Source organism: Coregonus clupeaformis, chromosome 18 (assembly GCF_020615455.1).
Source record: "Coregonus clupeaformis isolate EN_2021a chromosome 18, ASM2061545v1, whole genome shotgun sequence".
Classification (NCBI taxonomy): domain Eukaryota; kingdom Metazoa; phylum Chordata; class Actinopteri; order Salmoniformes; family Salmonidae; genus Coregonus; species Coregonus clupeaformis.
In genome coordinates, this window is record NC_059209.1 from 19,674,719 (window position 1) to 19,699,904 (window position 25,186).

Below are 25,186 nucleotides of genomic sequence, written 5' to 3' on the forward strand. Positions count from 1 at the left end.
ACAACAACAAAATCCAGAAAAATGCATGTCAAAAATGTTATAAATTGATTTGCATTTTAATGAGGGAAATAAGTATTTGACCCCTCTGCAAAACATGACTTAGTACTTGGTGGCAAAACCCTTGTTGGCAATCACAGAGGTCAGACGTTTCTTGTAGTTGGCCACCAGGTTTGCACACATCTCAGGAGGGATTTTGTCCCACTCCTCTTTGCAGATCTTCTCCAAGTCATTAAGGTTTCATAGCTTACTGTGATTGTTTTCCAAAACTCCATCCCACAGTAAGCTGGGGATGTAGCTCAGTTGGTAGAGCATGGTGTTTGCAACGCCAGGGTTGTGGGTTAGATTCCCACGGGGGGCTAGTATGAAAAAATAACAAATAAAAATTATGTATGCACTCACTAACTGTAAGTCGCTCTGGATAAGAGCGTCTGCTAAATGACGTAAATGTAAATGTAAATGTATAGCTGACGTTTGGCAACTCGAACCTTCAGCTCCCTCCAAAGATTTTCTATGGTATTAAGGTCTGGAGACTGGCTAGGCCACTCCAGGACCTTAATGTGCTTCTTCTTGAGCCACTCCTTTGTTACCTTGGCCGTGTGTTTTGGGTCATTGTCATGCTGGAATACCCATCCACGACCCATTTTCAATGCCCTGGCTGAGGAAAGGAGGTTCTCACCCAAGATTTGACGGTACATGGCCCCATCCATCGTCCCTTTGATGCGGTGAAGTTGTCCTGTCCACTTAGCAGAAAAACACCCCCAAAGCATAATGTTTCCACCTCCATGTTTGACGGTGGGGATGGTGTTCTTGGGGTCATAGGCAGCATTCCTCCTCCTCCAAACACGGCGAGTTGAGTTGATGCCAAAGAGCTCCATTTTGGTCTCATCTGACCACAACACTTTCACCCAGTTCTCCTCTGAATCATTCAGATGTTCATTGGCAAACTTCAGACAGGCATGTATATGTGCTTTCTTGAGCAGGGGGACCATGTGGGCGCTGCAGGATTTCAGTCCTTCATGGCGTAGTGTGTTACCAATTGTTTTCTTGGTGACTATGGTCCCAGCTGCCTTGAGATCATTGACAAGATCCTCCCGTGTAGTTCTGGGCTGATTCCTCACCGTTCTCATGATCATTGCAACTCCACGAGGTGAGATCTTGCATGGAGCCCCAGGCCGAGGGAGATTGACAGTTCTTTTGTGTTTCTTCCATTTGCGAATAATCGCACCAACTGTTGTCACCTTCTCACCAAGCTGCTTGGCGATGGTCTTCTAGCCCATTCCAGCCTTTCCCTCATTAAAATGCAAATCAATTTATAACATTTTTGACATGCGTTTTTCTGGATTTTTTTGTTGTTATTCTGTCTCTCACTGTTCAAATAAACCTACCATTAAAATTATAGACTGATAATTTCTTTGTCAGTGGGCAAATGTACAAAATCAGCAGGGGATCAAATACTTTTTTCCCTCACTGTATCACATTCGTAGTAAGTAAATTTTTCCTCAGTAATCATCATTCTCATCATTTTCACAATTTCACGGTATTATTCCAACCTTATAGTGTGGAAATATATATAAAACAAAGGAAAATAAAGTTTTGGACTGCACTGGGCCTTTAAGACACCTTACAGATGTAGGATCTTAATTTGATCACCCTGTTGCAGGATAACATTCCTGCAATGTAGTGTATTTCTGAAGTCCCTTACGAAAAATATATCAACTCCCACAAAAATGTCCATTAATTTTAATCCACATAATAATTCTAATTTCCTGTTGCTTTAGGGTTATTTTCCTGCTGTAGAAAACTGGCTCAAATTATATGATCCTACATCTGTATGTGGTGAATCACCTGTTAGTGATATGGTAATCCGTCCCCAGTTAACCCCTCTAGCGTGCTAGTCTGGACTGAAGAGCAGGTCCCCTCAGGGAAGAACATGTTCACCTCGGGTACATTGTCCCTGCACAGGGAGGTCCTGACCCCTGGCAAAGACTGCCCATTATCTCAGTGTGTATATGTGTGCATATGTGTTTATGCAAGACATCGGTGTTAAATGGGTGCGTGTACATGTTCATGTATTATATCTCCTATTTCCCTCTTTGCTCAGGGGCCATTTGTTGGGGCTAACACAAGGGACAGCACAGCATCAGTCAGCCAAAGCCATAAAGCCCAGGATGTGCCAGTAAACCACTGATTCGGGCTTGAGTGGAACTTGGAGGATTTAATTTTAGGGTGTACAAGGAAGTTGACCATGGAGACAGAGCTGAGGACAGGTCTCTCTGCATGGGCCATAATGGCCATAGTGTGTAACTCTGTAGTGGGCGTCCTCACTCTCATCCTCTTTGTCATCCTCTACAAGGCCTGCAAGGTGCCTTCCTGCCAAGAGAGGGCGCCAGTGCTGACAGCAGCCCAGGAGCAGCAGAAGGGTGAACAGAAATACTTACTCACTATAGCCTGTTGATGGACGTAAAGAGGACAAACACTCTCTGGCCAAACAGACTGCACACACACACACACGCACACACACACACCTCTCTCTCGCTGTCTGTATTTGAGTCCCTTTCTCTCTCTTTGCCTCTCCCTGCCACTCAGTTGAGCTTGGAGCAACAGAACATGACAAGTGTTACGCATTACGTTTAAAAAAAACACCAACATAAATCCTCTTATCTCCTTGGCTCTGCTCTGGGACTGTCCATCTGTCAGTTTGTTTAAACTCAGCAGTCTGGCCTTACCCTGCTCATCTCCACTGAACCAGTCTGGGGATTGAGGGAAAGGGTAAATGAGAAAGCGAATGAGAAGAGAGAGAGAGGGAGGGAAAGAGAACAGCCCTCATCTCATCAGCGACAGATTGATGTTTGCTAACTGGAGAAATAATGATGGCAAGTATAGTGAAATAGACCACGAGAGAGACAGAGCAGAGAGTAGAGAGGGAGATAGAGAGATAGATGCGGAAAACAAAGGACGGCCATGAAGATGGATGAGAGAGAAAGAACGGAATGTTTTGATGTGTTGTTTACTAAGAGAACATTCAAGAAAGAAGAAAAACACTTCAACTAAAAGTCGTGGTGTAACACTTAAATATGTCTGTCTGACACTTACTGGGTTCATATGAAACTAAATAATTGATATTTATAGACAACCTTCTAAAGGAGTGACACCCAAAGATACAGTATAACGAGAATATTTTAGAAAGACTCCCATAGTTAATGATGGTGTGACGCGGTAAATCAAAATGACTACTTGAAACAGATGGATCTACCATGTACTGTACTGTGCCAATCAGCATTCCACATGTGTAATTATGATGGTGATGTTGTTCTATGAATCATGGACATAATGTTGGATTACATTTTTTATTAACGCAATAAATGTTTTACTTTTGTGTAACTTTTGTGGATGTATATTACTGACCTTCATAAATCATTTCACTACAACCAGCACAAAATATCAACCACAGCATTGTCCTCACAGTGCATGATTATCGAAATATGGGGAGCAGTCCAACTATTGCACTGTAGTAAAGGCTGGCTCTAGCAGGTCTTGAATCACGTTTCCCATAGTGTTGATTAAACCACAATCTCATTAGTGTGGGTCACTGATGTAGCTGCAGTAAGTTGCTGCTGTGCATGCATGTTCTCACTGCATGCATGTTCCAGGATCTCTGAGCTCCACAGGTCATTCAGTGTCTCGCGTTCACATGTGCTCCAGTACCTCCCGATTTACAAATTAAGCACTGTTATTGGAGGATACACAGTCAAGCCATAGCAATTAGGTAATAAGCCTCACACACACACACGTGCGCACCTGCGCGCACAACAAGCTCTGTGTCAATATGAAGGACCATAAGCCTACCACAGGGTCTCATCCAGTGCCTCCTCGGTTCCATCGCTGTCCTCTATCTCTCTACACAACTGTCTTCTCTTTGATCCCACCTGTTCTTTTGACTTTCCTGACCCGTTGACCGTTTGCTTGCCGGCTTGCAGTCGATGGAGACTGACTAGTGCCTCTAACTCTTTTGCACTCCATAGCTTCGAGCCCTTACTCCTGTGTGTGAACAGAACAGTCACAGAGTACCTCAGACAGATGGCAGAGGCCTTTGGTGGCTTGTTGTGCTTCTACCTGGCAGTGTTTTACTAAATGAGTATGTTCGTCAGAGAGGAGTCCCTCTATTGCTGCCCCCTCCACCAGCTCTGCTACATCCTGTTCTTTAGCTGCCTGCCTCTCTCTCTTTCTGTCTCTCTCTGTCAAACAATTTCAGGTAACCTCACCCATTGTGTCTGTAAAGGAGTGAAGGACATATTCGTTGTTTAGTCTAAGGGAGGAAATGTAAAATAAAATCCAATGAAGGACTAAGCTTCTTCCACCAAAATGGCGACTCTTCAGAGTTAATGTGATATGTCCCACCATGTTTTAAGCAAAGGTGACATTTCCCTCTCGCAAAGAAACACTGGGGTATTGTGGAGGACAGTTCACTTGACTGTCACTCATTTCAAATGACAAGTTCTGACTTCTCTTAATGCAATACTGACCATGAATCACTATGCTGACCTTCCATGATTCACAGATTGGCCCCTGAAGGGCTGAGAGACCTTCTCTGTTGGGGTTAGGAGTAACTGCCAATCCTCCGCCACTCACATTTATCAACATGGTAAACTTGGATCCATGGGATCCTTCCTATAAGGAAAGGACTGCAATAGCCAGTAGTATTGGTAGTGTTTACTCATCATTCAGTCTTCTAATTGACCTATCCTGGTTTAGATTTAAGAGCTGGACTCAACATCGCATTACATAACTCAATGAGCAAATATTTGCAAACACAAATTACTAATAAACAGAGGACTGCACAATAATCTGCTTCTCCATCTGCACCGCTGGAGGGTTTGCATAACCTACATCCAGGGAGAAAGGTTGGGATGAAGTCAGTCACTGAGGATACAGAATAGTGTGTGTGTGTGTGTGTGTGTGTGTGTGTGTGTGTGTGTGTGTGTGTGTGTTGTGTGGTATGTTTGTCTGTGTGTGTGTGTGTGTGTGTGTCTTATTGAAAGATAATGGGACACACAGTAGTGGAAGTGAATAATGAATGAGTCACCAGGCAGCATCACATCTGATCACGTCACATCTGCATAGTGGGTGGCATTGGGATTCCCACCCCAAAATAAACATTCCGAAATCAGGTTTATCAAGCCGATTCACAAATGCAGATCACTATGATTCATCAAATCAGCCTATCATGTCACACCCTGATCTGTTTCACCTGTGTCGCCCATCTTCCCCATTATCCCCAGTGTATTTACAGTGCTATGAAAAGGTATTTGCCCCCTTTCTAATTTTCTCTACTTTTGCATATTTTTGATACTGAATGTTATCAGATCTTCAACCAAAACCTAATATTAGATAAAGGGAACATAAGTGAACAAATAACACAACAATTACATATTTATTTCATAAACAAAGTTATGCAACACCCAATTCCCCTGTGTGAAAAAGTAATTGCCCCCTTACCCTCAATAACTGGTTGTGCCACCTTTAGTTGCAATGACTCCAACCAAATGCTTCCTGTAGTTGTTGATCAGTCTCTCACGTCGCTGTGGAGGAATTTTGGCCCACTCTTCCATGCAGAACTGCTTTAACTCAGTGACGTGTGGGTTTTCAAGCATGAACTGCTCGTTTCAAGTCCTGCCACAACATCTCAATTGGGATTCGGTCTGGACTTTGACTAAGCCATTCCAAAACTTCAAATTTGTTGCTTTTTAGCAATTTTCATGTAGACTTGATTGTGTGTTTTGGATCATTGTCTTGCTGCATGACCCAGCTGCGCTTCAGCTTCAGCTCACAGACGGATGGTTTGACATTCTCCTGTAGAATTCTCTGATACAGAGCAGAATTCATGCAGTGTTTGGTTTTCGCCAGGCATAATGGGACCCATCTCGTCCAAACTCTGCATTCCACAGTAAGAACATCATACCAAAGGTCAAGCATGGTGGTGGTGGTGTGATGGTTTAGGGATGCTTTGCTGCCTCAGGACCTGGACGACTTGCCTTAATAGAAGGAACCATGAATTCTGCTCTGTATCAGAGAATTCTACAGGAGAATGTCAGACCATCCATCTGTGAGCTGAAGCTGAAGCGTAGCTGGGTCATGCAGCAAGACAATGATCCAAAACACACAATCAAGTCTACATGAAAATTGCTAAAAAGCAACAAATTGTAAGTTTTGGAATGGCCTAGTCAAATTCCAGACCTAATCCCAATTGAGATGTTGTGGCAGGACTTGAAACGAGCAGTTCATGCTTGAAACCCCACACGTCACTGAGTTAAAACAGTTCTGCATGGAAGAGTGGGCCAAAATTCCTCTACAGCGACGTGAGAGACTGATCAACAACTACAGGAAGCATTTGGTTGGAGTCATTGCAGCTAAAGGTGGCACAACCAGTTATTGAGTGTAAGGGGGCAATTACTTTTTCACACAGAGGAATTGGGTGTTGCATAACTTTGTTTATGAAAAAAATTAAATAAGTATGTAATTGTTGTGTTATTTGTTCACTTATGTTCCCTTTATCTAATATTAGGTTTTGGTTGAAGATCTGATAACATTCAGTATCACAAATATGCAAAAGTAGAGAAAATTTGAAAACATTTCCCCTTGCTCCTGTCTTTCTCAAGTTCCTGTTTTCTAGTTTTCCCGGTTTTGACCATTCTGCCTGCCCTGACCCTGAGTCTGCCTGCCGTTCTGTACCTTGTTACACCACCCTGGATTATTGACCTCTGTCTACCCTGACCCTGAGTCTGCCTGCCGTTCTGTACCTTTTGGGCTCTGATCTGGATTACTGACCTCTGGCTGCCCTTGACCTGTCGTTTGCCTGCCCCCTGTTTTTGTAATAAACTTTTGTTACTTTGACACTGTCTGCATCTGGGTCTTCTCCTGAAACGTGATATATCAGTTCCATTTTGTAACTAATTTCATGTATCTGCTTGTGTTCCCTCATATTAAGCCTCACATTGATGTGATTAGCTGTTTTCTTTTCAGGATAACCAGGGCTACAAGTAGAATGAAAAAGAATTTGACATAAAAAAGTTACATTCATGAGTTTTATTCACTAACCACAGCATTGTCCTCACAGTGCATGATTATCCATCGAACTATGGGGAACAAAGTGCAGCTATATCTGCTTGTGCTCCCTCATATTTAGCCACACATTTAAGTGATTTGCTGTTTTCTTTTCAGGACAACCAGGGCTACAAGTAGAATGAAGTTAATGAGTTTTATTCACTAGTGTCACTTCAAAGATGAGGTCCGCCAAACAAAAACCTGATAGAAAAAGCATTTATAAGAATAATGTAAGTACAGGAAATGTTGGCTCAGTGTGAAATGTATATTCAAATAGTCTGTGACAACTGTATTCAATTTGAAGTTTGTGACAGCAACAATATGAGTCACAGTATTAGACACTATTCCCTGGGTGGAAATGTATCAAATGTACTGTTATATCCACAAAACCCATTGTCTTATACCAATGCCTGTTGTCTGTTTGTCACTGTTTGAAGTCTGTCTGACAGCTAGCTATAAGAAAGCTCAGGAAAACCTCAGGAATGATCACCATGCACTACTTCTTTATGATCTTGTATGTCGAAAAACTATTACATTCTAACGAGTCCTGTGTTCGTGAATGTTATCTAAGCTTTCTATGATGGGGTCATAATAGTCTGTAGTTCAAACCGATCCGCCTTTAGATTTTCGGGATGTTGTCTTACAAACTCCGCTCTAGCGCAGCTGCCGTCTACCACAGAGATGAGTGGCTGCTATGGGCGGATCCAGAACAAATAGACGTCTTAACCATGTACAGTAGCTCAAACAGGCGATTCAGGAGGTGTTCAGAACCACTCAAATGTCGCCTGCGCCGAATTGGGACGGATACGATTAATTTGTAAATCAGGAAGTGCTGGAGAAAATGTGCATCGGTTTTAACATAGGCCTACAAAGATGCCATGAATGCGCATTACAATGCATCATAGACTAACCTACATCAATTATTTCTGAGCAGATTGGATATACAGTTTATTACCCAGGTCTGCATGACAATGGCCAAAACAGATCTGGAACCAGGCTAATGCAGCAACGTATAACACCTACAGCAGTGACGCACACTAATGAGACGCACACTCTAAAGCCTCAAAAGGTAACTACATATGGGAGAAGTCCCAGGAAGACGTAATGTTGGCCTGTGTACCGCGCACGCGTAACTATCAATTCAGGACCATGGACAGTTACCTCGAGTCATTGCGAAAGAAATACAGAAGCGTCTAGCCGCACCTGGACAGAACCGCACCTGTAGTGACTGCCATGATGTTTCCACATGCTATGGTTCCATGTACCCTTTCCCCAAGAATGTTGAATTGTAAACTGATAGGGAATACATATGAAGATTATTGAAACCACTTCTCCAGATTTCATTGGTATTCACGCACGCACACACAGGCCACATATGCACGCCCACACACACGCACGCACACACGCGCGCACACACGCACGCACGCACGCACACACACACACACACACACACACAATAAGCTCTGTGCCAAAATGAAGGACCATAAACCTACCACATGGCCTCTTGGGCCTTACCTTGGTCTCATTGTAATTCCACTCCTCCAATTGCGTGTCTCGCCAACCTCCCAGTCATCACCTACCCTATGTTTGGAGCACCATCTATTGGTTCATACTGGCTAAGACAACTGTCCCTTCAAATAATAATTTCAAAATATACTAGCCTTGGCTTTATTGTTATTGATTAATGTGCTGTTAGTACATGATATTGCTGCTCTTTGCTGGAATGATAACGACATGTTGTTTTAATTGCCAGCCAGTGAAATGTAATGGAGGGGAAGGCACAAGGCAGTCTGGAATAGATATTCTCCGACAAAAAATAATATATATTTTATAAAAACATTTATTTAAACTATAGGCTATGTCATATGCCAGAAAAGGCCTTGCCACCCCTCTGAGCGTGGTTCCTCTCTAGGGTTCTTCCTAGGGAGGTTATCCCTTCGTTCCGCAACTAGCCATTTAAATTAACATTTCTATAACACATTTGACTTTTACTTAGCCATCTGTAACAGTAAAAGTAAAAGTAATAATACAAATAATTTTTTTTAAAATTTAAATGGATAGTTGCGGGACGAAGCTTCCTGGCCACTGTGCTTCTGCTTCTGCATTGCTTTCTTTTGGGGATTTAGGCCGGGTATCTGTAAAGCAATTTGTGACAACTGCTGATTTAGACTACAAATTAGGATCTTTATTAGAGTTATGCCATAAAAAAATCACTGGTCCACATTGTCAGGCCATGGTGGAACGGTTTTACGCTCGGTAAGGCGAGATCATTATGGGCGAGACCGATTAACGGATCCGTACCCGGAAGTGGGTGGTTGAGTCACTGACTGGTTACCACCGCATAGATACTGCCTGCTGGGATGAGGCAGATAACCGGAGAATCGCAGAGATTGCTAGAAATGTGAGAAACCGAAAATCTGAGGCACAACTAATCACACTATTGGCCCAACACACGGCGCTGCCGTATAATTACCGAGGCATAAACGTTAGAACGAACACGTCGCCAAAATGATGGAAGAGATACCGGTAGATAGATTTCAGGTGCCGAGCGCTGTCCAGGGAGAGATGCAGCCGCTTGTAAGTGGAATGTCTTTTTTTCCTTGTGATTATAAATTAATGCATAGGCTAATATATTCTGTTCCTATATTATGAGACTAAGCTAGCCTACTACGCGTTTGACGCCATAAATGTTGCCTATAATGGATTGTTGAATTTAGATATTGGCCTGGTGTTATTTTGAAGCATTTTTTTTGCTCTCTGATGAAGGGAACACATGTCGCATTAATCTTGGTAGGCAACCATAAGGTCAATAAAATAATATGCCTGGCTTTATGGCGATGAGAAGCGAATTTAGAGAAGACCTTGATCAATAGGCTATCTGTTTTTTAAGAGATTGAGATGGTGAGCTGCGTAGTGTTCATCCGTGATGCCTACACCCTCTCAGAGCCATATCTGCTCTGGGGACAAGCATAGGCCTGTGAGGCAAAGGCCAGCTTTAACACTGTCACTGCAAAAATTCTAAGTAGTTGATTGGAATGTATGTGACAGATGATGTTATTATTGAATTGTAGGCTATTACTGAACATCACAAAGCAATCGGGTAGCCTATCAGAGCAACTAAGGCCTAGCTGATGTTCGATTAATTCATCATGCAGAGACTGCGTGGAGCGGTACCCTCCACGACAGCATATGTCGTATTTAACTCTGAATCAAACCCACTGGTTCGCATCAGATACTGTTAGGCGTATAGTGCTGTGTCTCGTCAGTAGGCCTTCTTAGTTTGCTGTACAGAGTTCGTTTCTCAGGGCCCTGGGGTATAGTTGAACCTACTGAAGGGCCTGTCTGTATCCGCGCTGGCATAGCTTTTGGGAGCTATGAGTGAAATGTGCATCATGGGAGTCGATGAATGGACTGTGTGCAATGAAGATGTGACTACCTGACAACCTTTGATGTGTGTGTGTGTGCATATGGGCTTGTATTTATTAGCCTAAACAATGTCATAAACATCCCAGAACATATGTATGGGAGTCATCTCTCTCTCTCTCTCTCTCTCTCTCTCTCTCTCTCTCTCTCTCTCTCTCTCTCTCTCTCTCTCTCTCTCTCTCTAGGATCCTGCATCATCCTCAGCTTCTTCTGAGGCAGACTTAGACACAAGGGAGGGGGAGCCAGTCACTATTAACTACAAGCCCTCTCCTCTGCAGATGAAGATAGGTGAGTGTAAGAAGGATCAGCAAAACCTACTGCCTGCGTGTTTATTTCAGCACCTTGGACAGGGGTTACATGACTGGAGAGCAATACAAAGACATGGGGAGGAATACACGATAGAAAGGTGCAATACAAAGGCTAGGTGTAGTGGAGTCGAGGCTCAATCATTCCCAAAACCATATTACTAAAATTAAAAGCATAAATATAAACACATTGACACATCTCATTGTGATGTCCAGTCTGTAAAATCATTGAATGACTCAAGAGTAGAAAGGAGCATTTCCAGGTAGCATCTGTTAGGTAGTAAATTTAGCAATTTTGGAGTAAGTCATGTCTTTGATGACCAATCCCTCCTCATGATATCCTTTCAACAAATATGTTCCCATAACATATGCGAAGAGGGAGGGACTCCTATTTTTTGGATGGTCCTGGTCCCACAGATTTCCGCCCCAAGCCCCAGACGTTCTGGTATATCAAAACCTCAAACTAGCCGGCTGCAGCCATTAGCCCAATGTATGTTTTCCTCCATACATCTGTGCGTGATGCAACATTAAGATTGTAAAACATTTATTTGAATATGTTGTGTATTTTTTATTGGGAACGTTTTGCCCACAAGTGCAACACATCACCCACAGATTTGGATACTGGGTCGTTCCACCAATTCAGTGCCTTTTTAGAAGTGTAACTTTATTTAAAAAACACCTTTTCCCATCTCAAGAGTTTAAATTTGAAAAAATCTTTAGTAAGTGCCTATTAAGTGCCAAATAAAGTAACAGGGTTGACCATAACAGGGTTGATCATTTCATCTTAAATCAGCCATAAATTCCCTTGTGACAGGGGGAACGTAAGCTTGTTTTGTGCAACAGGGAGTGCCAATTGAATGCTAGCATCACAACAAATTGGACATTTAAAAAATATTTCTAGCCTGTCTATCTCAAGTTTCATGTTTATATTGTCACGTGCAGAAGTACAGTGAAATGCCTTTCTTGCAAGCTCTTTCCCAACAATGCAGTAATCAAAATCAGTAGTACTATAAAAAAAGTAAAGTAGAACAAAAAAACATGAGAAATAAAAATAACAAGAACACGAGAAAGTAAGTAAGCTATATACAGGGCAGTGGTGTGAAAAGTACCCAATTTTCATACTTGAGTAAAAGTAAAGATACCTTAATAGAAAATGACTCAAGTAAAAGTGAAAGTCACCCAGTAAAATACTACTTGAGTAAAAGTCTAAAAGTATTTGGTTTTAAATGTACATAAGTATCAAAGGTAAATGTAATTGCTAAAATATACTTAAGTATCAAAAGTAAATGTATAAATCATTTCAAATTCCTTATATTAAGCAAACCAGACAGCATCATTTTCTTGTTTTAAAAATGTACGGATAGCCAGGGGCACTCCAACATTCAGACATAATTTACAAACAAAGCATGTGTTTAATGAATCCGCCAGATCAGAGGTAGTAGGGATGACCAGGGATGTTCTCTTGATAAGTGCATGAATTGGAGCGTTTTCCTGTCATGCTAAGCATTCAAAATGTAATGAGTACTTTTGGGTGTCAGGGAAAATGTATGGAGTAAAAAGTACAATATCTTCTTTAGGAATGAAGTGAAGTAAAAGTAGTCAAAAATATAATTAGTAAAGTAAAGTACAGATACCCCAAAAAACTACTTAAGTAGTACTTTAAAGTATTTTTACTTAAGTACTTTACACCACTGATACAGGGTCAGTTCCAGGGTCAGTACCAATACCATATTTACAATGTGCAGGGATACTGGAGTGGTAAGGGTAGATATGTATAGGGGTAAGGTGACTAGGCATCAGGATATTTGATAAACAGATTAGCAGCAGCGTATATGATGATTGTTTGAGTGTGTGTGCGTGTGTGTAGAGTCAGTATAAATGTGTGTGCGTGTTATGTGTGTGTGAGCAAATTAAGTGTGTGTGTGTTGGAGTGTCAGTGTGAGTAAGTGTTTAGAGTCCTGTGAGTATGTAGAGTCATTGCAAAACATTTTAGAAAATAGAACGGTCAATGCAGATAGTCCATGTAGCCATTTTGGTAGCTATTTAGCAGTATTATGGCTTGGGGATAGAAGATGTTCAGGAGGCTGTTGGTGTCAGACTTGTTGCTCCGGTACCGCTTGCCATGCGTAAGCAGAGAGAACAGTCTATAGCTTGGGTGGCTGGAGTCTTCAAAAAAATGTCGGGCCTCCCTTTCACACCGCCTGATATACACTACATGGCCAAAATTAATGGATTAGGCTATTTCAGCCACACCCGTTGCTGACAGGTGTATAAAATCGAGCACACAGCCATGCAATCTCCATAGACAAACATTGGTAGTAGAATGGCCTTACTGAAGAGCTCAGTGACTTTCAACGTGGCACCGTCATAGGATGCCACCTTTCCAACAAGTCAGTTCGTCAAATTTCTGCCCTCCTAGAGCTACCCCGGTCAACTGTAAGTGCTGTTATTGTGAAGTGGAAACGTCTAGGAGCAACAACGGCTCAGCCACGAAGTGGTAGGCCACACAAGCTCACAGAACGGGACCGCAGAGTGCTGAAGCACGTAGCGCGTAAAAATCGTCTGTCCTCGGTTGCAACAGTCAATACCGAGTTCCAAACTGCCTCTGGAAGCAACGTCAGCACAAGAACTGTTCGTCGGAAGCTTCATGAAATGGGTTTCCATGGCCGAGCAGCCGCACACAAGCCTACGATCACCATGCGCAATGCCAAATGTCGGCTGGAGTGGTGTAAAGCTCGCTGCCATTGGACTCCGGAGCAGTGGAAACACGTTCTCTGAAGTGAAGAATCACGCTTCACCATCTGGCAGTCCGACGTACGAATCTGGGTTTGGTGGATGCCAGGAAAACGCTACCTGCCCCAATGCATAGTGCCAACTGTAAAGTTTGGTGGAGGAGGAATAATGGTCGGGGGCTGTTTTTCATGGTTTGGACTAGGCCCCTTAGTTCCAGTGAAGGGAAATCTTAACGCTACAGCATACAATGACATTATAGATGATTCTGTGCTTCCAACCTTGTGGCAACAGTTTGGGGAAGGCCCTTTCCTGTTTCAGCATGAAAATGCCCCTGTGCACAAAGTGAGGTCCATACAGAAATAGTTTGTCGAAATCGGTGTGGAAGAACTTGACTAGCCTGCACAGAGTCCTGACCTCAACCCCATCAAACACCTTTGGGATGAATTGGAACGTTGACCGCGAGCCAGGCCTAATAGCCCAACATCAGTGCCCGACCTCACTAATGCTCTTGTGGCTGAATGGAAGCAAGTCCCCGCAGCAATGTTCCAACATTTACTGGAAAGCCTTCCCAGAAGAGTGGATGCTGTTATAGCAGCAAAGGGGGGGCAACTCCATATTAATGCCCATGATTTTGGAATGAGATGTTCGACAAGCAGGTGTCCACATACATTTGGTCATATAGTGTATGTTAATGTGGGCTATTTTTAGCACTTTTCTGGGATTCTTGATTTTGATTGCTTTCCTGGGAGGCTTATCAGAGATAGACATGACAGTGATATTTATGTTGGAGCTGATAGTGCAGCGTGAGCTGCACACAGTGGGCTTCCTACTAGGGCAAACCGCCTCAGTGCTAACAGTATAACTCAGGTTCATAGGCACATGTTTACTGCATACAATAGCTGTAGGAGGCATTCCGGGGAGTTAGAGGGACATACATTAGGTTACTTATATTATGACTGCCAACGCCCCTGGAACAATGTACATTTGCAGCATCACTATGACAATTCAGCGACACAATGGTAGGGATTATCTGAGCAGGGCTTGGGTCACTGATAAGTCATTGTCTCAACGCAGCCTTGAAATGCGTGGACATGGTCCAGGAGCCATGTTGTTTCGGATGGACGCCGTCATTCCTGTAGAGCATCTTCTTTTTCCTGTCCTTTAGCTATAAGGTTAGGATGACACAGTACTGACTCAAAACCAGATGACAAGTTGAATGGCGTCAGGAAACTGCTCAGCTGAGAGCTGCCATGCCAGGATTGTGTCTGTGACTGTACTGTATACACTGAGTGTACAAAACATTAGGAACACCCGCTCTTTCCATGACAAAGACTGACCAGGTGAATCCAGGTGAAAGCTATGATCCCTTATTGATGTCACTTGTTAAATCCACTTCAACCAGTGAAGATGAAGGGGTTGAGACAGGTTAAAGAATGATTTATAAGGCTTGAGACAATTGAGACATGGATTGTGTATGTGTGCCATTCAGAGGGTGAATGGGCAAGTACAAAATATTTAAGTGCCTTTGAACAGGGTATGGTAGTAGGTGCCAGGCACACCGGTTTGAGTGTGTCAAGAACTGCAACGCTGCTTGGTTTTTCACACTCAACAGTTCCCTGTGTGTATCAAGAATGGTCCAGCCAACTTGACACAACTGTGGGAAGCATTGGAGTCAACATGAGCTAGAATCCATGTAGAATGCTTTCGACACCTTGTAGAGTCCATGCCCTGACGAATTGAGGCTGTTCTGAGCACGAAAGGGGGTGCAACTCAATATTAAGAAAATGTTCCTAATGTTCTGTAAACTCAGTGTATTTTTGTCCATCTTCTAATGTCACATTCTGTGATGTGCAGAGAAACAGCGCGAGCTGGCCAGGAAGGGATCAATGAAGAATGCCAATGCAGGTAGTCCAGTGAACCAGCAGCCCAAGAAGAACAATGTGATGGCCAGAACACGGTGAGAGCTGACCTCGGTCCTGACTAGGGCCTTCTCCATTTTGGCCCTTCATTCATTCTTTTTTTTCTTCATATATCCCTCTTCAACCTCTCCTGTTTCTTTCACTCACTCTCTTTTTTTTCATCCTGGTCTGCTCTACCTCTTCTTCCTTGTGTCCTCACTCTCCTGCCCACCTCTAACTCTTCCCTCTCTCTTTCACTCACTCCCTCTCTCCTCTCCACAGGCTGGTGGTGCCCAATAAGGGCTACTCCTCCTTAGACCAGAGCCCTGATGAGAAGCCCCTGGTTGCACTAGATACAGACAGGTATGTGACAACATCAATGACAGTCATACACAGACAATGGGAAATGTCCACCATCACCATTTACTCTCAGACCTGCCAACATACTGTAGATACAGTATTTAGGTTATGGGCAGTGTGTGAGGTTAACATAAATATAAGATCAACAGTGATGACATGAATCTATGCAAATGACCATACACTTCCATTTATGTTGCAGTGACGATGACTTCGACATGTCCAGATACTCCTCATCGGGATACTCCTCAGCCGAGGTGAGATGTGTGAGGGCCCAGGTACCTATGCACTCTGGGTAACACTACTTAAGCCCGGTAAAGATACAACAGCCGACATAAGGAGAGACTAGGCGAGACAAATCTAACCAATTTTGTGTAGAACAGCTGACTAAGGACAGCTGCATTCAAATAAAACATTTTGAGACAAACTGTTGAGACGGTTTCCATGGTGATGATACCTCTTTACAATGACATAATACAACTTTGAAACAAAGTTGCCACTAGTTGTGGCAAGGTGTTGTAGCAAACGAGTATCATGAAATACATGCACCAGAAATAGGGCACACATTCTGCTAGGCTAGATAGCTAACTGCAGCAAAATACAGTCAGATCCAATATTATTGGCACCCTTGATAAAGATGAGCAAAGAATTATACAAATACTGAGCAAAATTGTATGGAAATAGTACAATTGTATTCATTTATACTAATACAAATCAAATCAAATCATATTTTATTTGCCACATGCGCCGTATACAACATTACAGTGAAATGCTTACAAGCCCTTAACCAGCAATGCAGGGTTTTTTTTAAATAAAAAAGTAAAATAAAAAAAGTTAAGTAAAAAAATAAAAACTAATAATTAAAGAGCAGCAGTAAAATAAAATAACAGTAGGGAGGCTATATACATGGGGGTACCGGTACAGAGTAAATGTGCGGGGGCACCGGCTAGTCGAGGTAATTGAGGTAATATGTAGATGTGGGTAGAGTTAAAGTGACTACGCATAAATAATAAACAGAGTAGCAGCAGCGTAAAAGAGGGGGATGGGGTGGGGTGGGGTGGGGGGGGCAGTGCAAATAGTCTGGGTAGCCATGATTAGCTGTTCAGGAGTCTTATGGCTTGGGGGTAGAAGCTGTTGAGAAGCCTTTTGGACCTAGACTTGGTGCTCCGGTAGCGCTTGTCGTGCGGTAGCAGAGAGAACGGTCCATGACTAGGGTGGCTGGAGTCTTTGGCAATTTTTAGGGCCTTCCTCTGACACCGCCTGGTATAGAGGTCCTGGATGGCAGGAAGCTACCGCCTGGTATAGAGGTCCTGATTGGCAGGAAGCTTGGCCCCAGTGATGTACTGGGCCGTACGCACTACCCTCTGTAGTGCCTTTGCGGTCAGAGGCCGAGCAGTTGCCATACCAGGCGGTGATGCAACCAGTCAGGATGCTCTCGATGGTGCAGCTGTAGAACCTTTTGAGGATCTGAGGACCCATGCCAAATCTTTTCAGTCTCCTGAGGGGGAATAGGCTTTGTCGTGCCCTCTTCACGACTGTCTTGGTGTGTTGATAGTTTGTTGGTGATGTGGACATCAAGGAACTTGAAGCTCTCAACCTGTTCCACTACAGTCCTGTCGATGAGCATGGGGGCGTGCTCAGTCCTCTTTTTTTTCCTGTAGTCCACAATCATCTCCTTTGTCTTGATCACGTTGAAGGAGAGGTTGTTATACACGTTATGGCACCACACGGCCAGGTCTCTGACCTTCTCCCTATGGGCTGTCTCATCATTGTCGGTGATCAGGCCTACCACTGTTGTGTCGTCTGCAAACTTAATGATGGTGTTGGAGTCGTGCCTGGCCATACAGTCATGGCTGAACAGGGAGTACAGGAGGGGACTGAGCACGCACCCCTGAGGGGCCCCGTGTTGAGGATCAGCGTGGTAGATGTGTTGTTACCTACCCTTACCACCTGGGGGCGGCCCGTCAGGAAGTCCAGGATCCAGTTGTAGAGGGAGGTGTTTAGTCCCAGGGTCCTTAGCTTAGTGATGAGCTTTGAGGGCACTATGGTGTTGAATACTGAGCTGTAGTCAATGAATAGCATTCCTATTAGTGTTCCTCTTGTCCAGGTGGGAAAGGGCAGTGTGGAGTGCAATATAGATTGCATCATCTGTGGATCTGTTGGGGCGGTATGCAAATTGGAGTGGGTCTAGGGTTTTGGGATAATGGTGTTGATGTGAGCCATGACCAGCCTTTCAAATCACTTCATGGCTACAGACGTGATTGCTACGTGTCGGTAGTCATTTAGGCAGGTTATCTTAGTGTCCTTGGGCACAGGGACTATGGTGGTCTGCGTGAAACATGTTGGTATTACAGACTCAGTCAGGGACATGTTGAAAATGTCAGTGAAGACACTTGCCAGTTGGTCAGCGCATGCTCGGAGTACACGTCCTGATAATCCGTCTGGCCCTGCGGCCTTGTGAATGTTGACCTGCTTAAAAGTCTTACTCACATCGGCTACGGAGAGCGTGATCACATAGTCATCCGGAACAGCTGATGCTCTCATGCATGCTTCAGTGTTGCTTGCCTCGAAGCGAGCATATAAGTGATTTAGCTCATCTGGTAGGCTTGTGTCACTGGGCAGCTCGCGGCTGTGCTTCCCTTTGTAGTCTGCAATAGTTTTCAAGCCCTGCCACATCCGACGAGCGTCAGAGCCGGTGTAGTACGATTCAATCTTAGTCCTGTATTGACTCTTTGCCTGTTTGATGGGTCGTCAGAGGGCATAGTGGGATTTCTTTTAAGCGTCCGGGTTAGAGTCCCGCTCCTTGAAAGCGGCAGCTCTACCCTTTAGCTCAGTGCGGATGTTGCCTGTAATCCATGGCTTCTGGTTGGGGTATGTACGTACGGTCACTGTGGGGACAACGTCATCGATGCACTTATTGATGAAGCCAGTGACTGATGTAGTGTACTCCTCAATGCTATCGGAAGAATCCCGGAACATATTCCAGTCTGTGCTAGCAAAACAGTCCTGTAGCTTAGCAACTGCTCAGAGAAAGAGATTTTGTTTAACAAGTAATACAAAAAATCTCTAAAAGATAGGGTTAAAAATGATTGGCACCCATGTTTTCAATACTCCAGCACCCTCCCCTTGTGAGGATAATGGCACTGAGCCTTTTTCTAAAATGTTTTATGAGATTGGAGAACACTTCGGGAGGAATCTTAAACTATTCCTCAATACAGACTCTTTCCAGATCCTTGATATCCTTCGTCTGCACTTATGGACTACCCTCTTCAATTAAACCACAGGTTTCCAATGGGGTTACAAGTCCGGAGACTGAGATGGCCATTGCAAAATGTTGATTTTGTGATCAATTAACAATTTCTTTGTGGATTTTGATATGTGTTTAGGGTTATCAGTCTTGACAAATAGCTCTATTTTCAAGTCATATGACCATAGCACCATCTTGAGTTTGCTAAATGGCATTGGCACTTGAATTGGAACTGGTGCTATGGTCAGATGACATGAAAATATAGTTATTTGGCCATGCATACCAGTGGTAGGTTTGGCGTCGAAAAACAGATGCATATGCAGAAAAGAACATCATACTGTAAAATATGGTGGAGATCTTTGATGTTATGGGGATATTTTGCTTCCACTGGTTCTGGGGCCCTTGTTAAGGTCAACAGCATCATGAACTTTACCAAGTATCTGGACATTTTAGGCAAAAATCTGGTTGCCTCTGCCAGGAGGCTGAAACTTGCCCACCAGTGGATCTTCCAGCAAGACAATAACTGTCACGCTCGTCGGGAAGAGAGGAGGACCAAGGCGCAGCGTTGAATGCGAACATATTTATTTATATAATGATCACACGAACAAAACAACAAAATGAAAATGTGACGTCCCTGGTTACATACACAAACCAACACGGAACAAGAAACCACAATGAATGAATGCCTAACGGCTACCTAAGTATGACTCCCAATCAGAGACAACGAGCTACAGCCGTCTCCGATTGGGAGCCACCCTGGCCAACATAGATATACAACAACTAGAACCAACACACATGAAAACTCACACCCTGGCTCAACATACTAGAGTCCCCAGAGCCAGGGCGTGACAGTACCCCCCCCCCTAAAGGCGCAGACTCCGACCGCGCCAACCAAATACCACAGGGGAGGGACCGGGTGGGCACTCCGCCTTGGCGGCGGATCCGGCTCCGGGCATGATCCCCACTCGCTCTCTAACCCCCCAAAGTACCCCTGGTCCGGTCTGGCCCTGCTGACCGGAGCTGGACTGCACACTGGTGGAGCAGATTGCTCTAGCTCCGGCGTGAAGCAGCTGACCCGTGCTGAACCAGGCACCAGTGGAACAGGCACGGGCTGTGCCGGACTGACGACGCACACCACTGGCTTGGTGTGGGGAGCAGGAACGGCCCGAGCCTGGCTGACGAAACGCACCCCTGACTTGGTGCGGGGAGCAGGAGCGGGCCGAACCGGTTGACGAAACGCACCACTGACTTGGTGCGGGGAGCAGGAACGGGCCGAGCCGGGCTGACGGGCGCACCACTGACTTGGTGCGGGGAGCAGGAACGGGCCGAGCCGGGCTGACGAAGCGCACCACTGACTTGGTGCGGGGAGCAGGAACGGGCTGACCTGGGCTGACGAAGCGCACCACTGACTTGGTGCGGGGAGCAGGAACGGGCCGAGCCGGGCTGACGGAAAACGTGACGTCCTGGTTACATACACAAACCAACACGGAACAAGAAACCACAATGAATGAATGCCTAACGGCTACCTAAGTATGACTCCCAATCAGAGACAACGAGCTACAGCCGTCTCCGATTGGGAGCCACCCTGGCCAACATAGATATACAACAACTAGAACCAACACACATGAAAACTCACACCCTGGCTCAACATACTAGAGTCCCCAGAGCCAGGGCGTGACAATAATCCCAAGCACGCATCAAAATCCACAAAGAAATGGTTAATTGACCAAAAAATCTACATTTTTGCAATGGCCATCTCAGTCTCCGGACATAAACCCCATTGAAAACCAGTGGTCTAAATTGAAAACGGCAGTCCATAAGCACAGATGAAGGATATCAAGGATCTTGAAAGATTATGTATGGACGAATGGTCTAAGATCCCTTCCAATGTGTTCTCCAATCTCATAAAACATTTTAGAAAATAAATAAAGAGGAGAGTGCTGGAGTATAAAAATAGGGGTGCCAATCATTTTAACCCCTGTCTTTTTTAGATTTGTTCAACAAAATGTCTTTCTCTGAGCAATTGTTAGTATATTAGTATAAAATAATATCATTTTCAAAAATGTTTAAGCATATAATATAGCTCAGTATTTGTATAATTTAATTTATGCAATCTTTTTTGCTAATCTTTATCAAGGCTGCCAATAATTTTGGATCTGACTGTAGCTAGGTAGCTGTCTGCTTGGCTAGCTAGCTAACTGTTTGACTAAAACACAGAACTTCTGCGTACTGTTCTCTGATTTTCTAAACGGGACCTATCTCTTTTCAAATCTTTAGCCGACATGAGACGTTCTAAAACTAGACTGTTTAGATCAGCAAACTTTGTTCTAAAACTGCATAAAACCATCTCGTCTCGACTTTTGTATCTGTAATGGGCTTTACAGTCATGCCAAGCCATTGCCACTCACTCCCCACCACACTCACAATCTCAAGGTTCTCGCCCTTCACAAACCTAATTACAGTAAATGCGGATTACTGTTGGATAAAAATTCAGGCTACCTAATATTCATTACCCAAATATCAAACTATCACCACAACTGACTCATTCTCCAAGCCACTTACATTACATATTTTAGCCTTATGTCTTTATCATGAAACCATTTAGCTATTGTACGAAGACTATTTCCAAAAGCCTGATATGATCACTGAAGTAGGTAGACTCCAGAAACATAGTGTTTATGGATTTCCCTGTAACAATATTACTATCCTTAGTTAAATGATGGGTACTCCTTAAAGACTCTACTTAGCAGCCTTTTTAAGTCTATGGTAACATTTCTGCAGCCGCAGTAATGTTATTGACAGTCAACTAAACCCCCTAGTAATGTGACTGACCATCCCCTACACTCCCTAGTAACATGACTGACCATCTGCTACACCCCTTAGCAACATGACTGACCATCCGCTACAACCCTAAGCAGTGTTTGGATTAGTTACTTGAAAAGGTAATACATTACATATTACTTGTTACTTTACAATATTACTTTGTGTGGAAAGTAACGCGTTATATTACAATTTATATTATTTTGCAACAAGTCGAGATCGGATCATGGAAACACGCGCCTGGTAGAGATATGATTCTGAAAGTAACGCACGCGTTGTTTGACAAAGTAACTGTAATAATATTACCCAATTTGAAAAAAGTAACTCATTACTTTACTCCCTTGCTCATAAAAGTAATCTGATTACGTAACGCATTACTTTTGTAAACGTGTTAACCCCAACACTGCTGCTTAGTAACATGACTGACCATCCCCTACACCCCCTAGTAACATGGCTGACCATCCCCTACAGCCCTTAGTAACATGGCTGACAATCCCCTACAGCCCTTAGTAACATGGCTGACAATCCCCTACAGCCCTTAGTAACATGACTGACCATCCCCTACACCCCCTAGTAACATGGCTGACCATCCCCTACAGCCCTTAGTAACATGGCTGACAATCCCCTACAGCCCTTAGTAACATGGCTGACAATCCCCTACAGCCCTTAGTAACATGACTGACCATCCCCTACACCCCCTAGTAACATGGCTGACCATCCCCTACAGCCCTTAGTAACATGGCTGACAATCCCCTACACCCCTAGTAACATGTCCATATCTCCACCCTCGCAGCAAATCAACCAGGACCTGAATATCCAGCTGTTGAAGGATGGTTACCGGCTGGACGAGATCCCTGACGACGAGGACCTGGATTTGATCCCGCCCAAATCTGTCAACCCCACCTGCATGTGCTGCCAAGCCACCTCCTCCACCGCCTGTCAAATCCAGTAGCTCACACATGTGCCATGAGTTTACTCTGTCACTAGAGCAGCGACAGAGAGCATTGAGAGAATATTATAATTATATAACAACAATAATTAAGACGAGGAAAATTAGAACAAAAATACACAAACATTTTCAAATAAGACTAACAGTGATTACTTCCTCCTATGGTAGGACATGCACTTCTGTTTGTGTTTGAGGCCTCTCTGATGCCTCCTCCAGGCCAATATTGTGTTAAACAAGTGAAAATGAAAACAAATCAAGGTCAGTTGATTACAAAATAATTTTTGTGTCCCTCAGAATAAGACATATTATTGTAACAGCTGCTGATCAAAGCTGCTCTGCTTACCTGACTTTAAGCTCATATTTATTGCGTTTTATTCAGTATCTTTTTTTGGTCATGGACTTTTTATTTGAAAGATCTGTATGATTGTATGTGCTGGGGTGTTTTTTGAAGATGCATATCTGGTTATGTATATCTGGTATCTGTAATTTGGTACTGAAAGCAGGGTTGTGTAGCACCGGCCTGGTCAATACACTCATTCAGTCTACCTTCTTGCCCTCTTTCTTATCTTTTTTATTGGTTTGAGGTATTTATGGTTTTGGTTTTTAGGGATGAATGTATTGCAAAGGGATGACATGCATGATGAGCACCTACTGTAAATGGATTGGGAGATTTATCTGAATTGGCTGTTTGTTCCCACATCTTACTACTGCACACTGCTATTTTGTCCATTCTTCATTGATTTATCACTTTTGAATGTCTTATTCTTGCGCATTTTAATTGGTTTGGGTTCTAAGGTGATATGCGTACATATTTCCCTAATCTGCGATGATCCTTATTCAAGAGGAAGATATAGAATTCATACATTGCTCACCTATCATTGGACTCATTCTAGAACACAATGCTTTCCCAGCTAGATTATACAATTCACCCCCATAGAGGCCAAAGGGAACAAGTGGTTGTGTAATAAAAGTATAAGCTGACTTTAAATGCTTTTTGGATACAGCCTGTTATGACATCCTACCATGCCCCTCCCACAGTGTGTCTAACTAACCACTCCCCTATTACATCCTGCTAACAAGTCTTGATTGGCACAATCATTCTAAATAATGTCAAAGGAGCACACGCATACAGCGTCAACTAAATGAGTGGGAAGCAATTTATTTCACTCTCCTGATTGGTTGGAACGTGATCTAGTGATCATACGTATCATTAACTTTGAGCACTAATCCCTCACTGTCACCCTCACTCAAACACCCCTCAGAGTTGATTTGTGATTTAGAGTATGCCTGAAGTGAAGAACATTAAAACAAAATGTGTAAATGTATTGCCAGTCTCATGACATAATGTATTTGAAAGGGATTTGCAATATATGAAGGTATGCATCTTTTTACATTTAGAGATTTTTTTTACGATTATGTTCTCATGTAGACACTTCCATTCCAGTATTTAACAATGTTATTGTTCTGTGTAGTGTATGATATCAATAAACACAAAGCCATCTGAACCTGCGTAGGGTGTCTCTAATGTCTACAGTCCTGGACATAAAAAAGTTCATTTTCCAAATTGCTTTGCTGCAGCCAGTTATTGTTAATATGACAAAAACTTGCAGGGTGATGGCAAGTACTAAGTACAGCTGTGGGGCTTGGCATGCACTCTCTTGACCATATGGGTAGTGTAAGGGTATGGTAATTACATCACATAGATCATACAGATGTACAAAGGTAATTGTTTTAATGTTAAAGGTCTCTAACAATTAATTACACAGGTATTTATGGTGAGCAATAGTATTATAAGTTATCCACAGGTTCATGTTGAAAATGACAGCTTCAGACTTTCAGACAATTAAAACAACTTAAAAACTTAAATCATGTTGAGCAGAAATTCAAGCTGAAAGATACAAATTATTACACTAACCCCTATACAAATAACAAAAAAATTTGAGGAATAAAACAAATAGTTAATTTCGCAGTACTGCAAATGTAGTAGTAATCTAAGATTCAACAGAACTTTACATTCTATTTAGATATTTGAACAGTTGGCAATTTGACACCAATCTCAGTTTGATGAGTATCCCATCTGTGACTTGAACACCCATTTAACTGCACTGCTTCATGGTAGCCGTGGTAACATCTGGATAAGAGCGTCTGCTAAATTATGTAAATGTAAATGTATAACATAACCATAATTAAGGCAATTCATTATCAACTACTAGCAGACACATGACTACCAAGGTGATTTATACTATCAAATTATGAAGCACTTTTCTACACAAGGCCTCTCATTGTCTGGCAGTGTAAAAACATTATCCAAATAAACAAACAATTCAGTGATGATATTGCTCACACCATCAGG

General features: G+C 43.2%; 1 protein-coding gene across 3 annotated transcripts in view; it reads left to right on the forward strand.

Moving 5' to 3' along the window:
* fam219ab (family with sequence similarity 219 member Ab) overlaps positions 1-24,338 on the forward strand; it is a 28,783-nt gene extending 4,445 nt beyond the window's left edge. The window contains exons 1-6 of one of the 3 annotated variants that reach the window (XM_041862961.1): positions 9,414-9,678; positions 10,710-10,812; positions 15,417-15,519; positions 15,743-15,823; positions 16,020-16,095; positions 22,678-24,338. In XM_041862961.1, the coding sequence (XP_041718895.1) occupies positions 9,610-9,678; positions 10,710-10,812; positions 15,417-15,519; positions 15,743-15,823; positions 16,020-16,095; positions 22,678-22,836 (591 nt within the window). In that variant the 5' untranslated portion in view covers positions 9,414-9,609 and the 3' untranslated portion in view covers positions 22,837-24,338. Of the gene's footprint in view, positions 1-9,413; positions 9,679-10,709; positions 10,813-15,416; positions 15,520-15,742; positions 15,824-16,019; positions 16,096-22,677 lie in introns of those variants that run through there. The other 2 variants (XM_041862962.1, XM_041862963.1) reach the window with 2 other exon arrangements.
* The last annotated feature ends 848 nt before the right edge of the window (positions 24,339-25,186 follow it).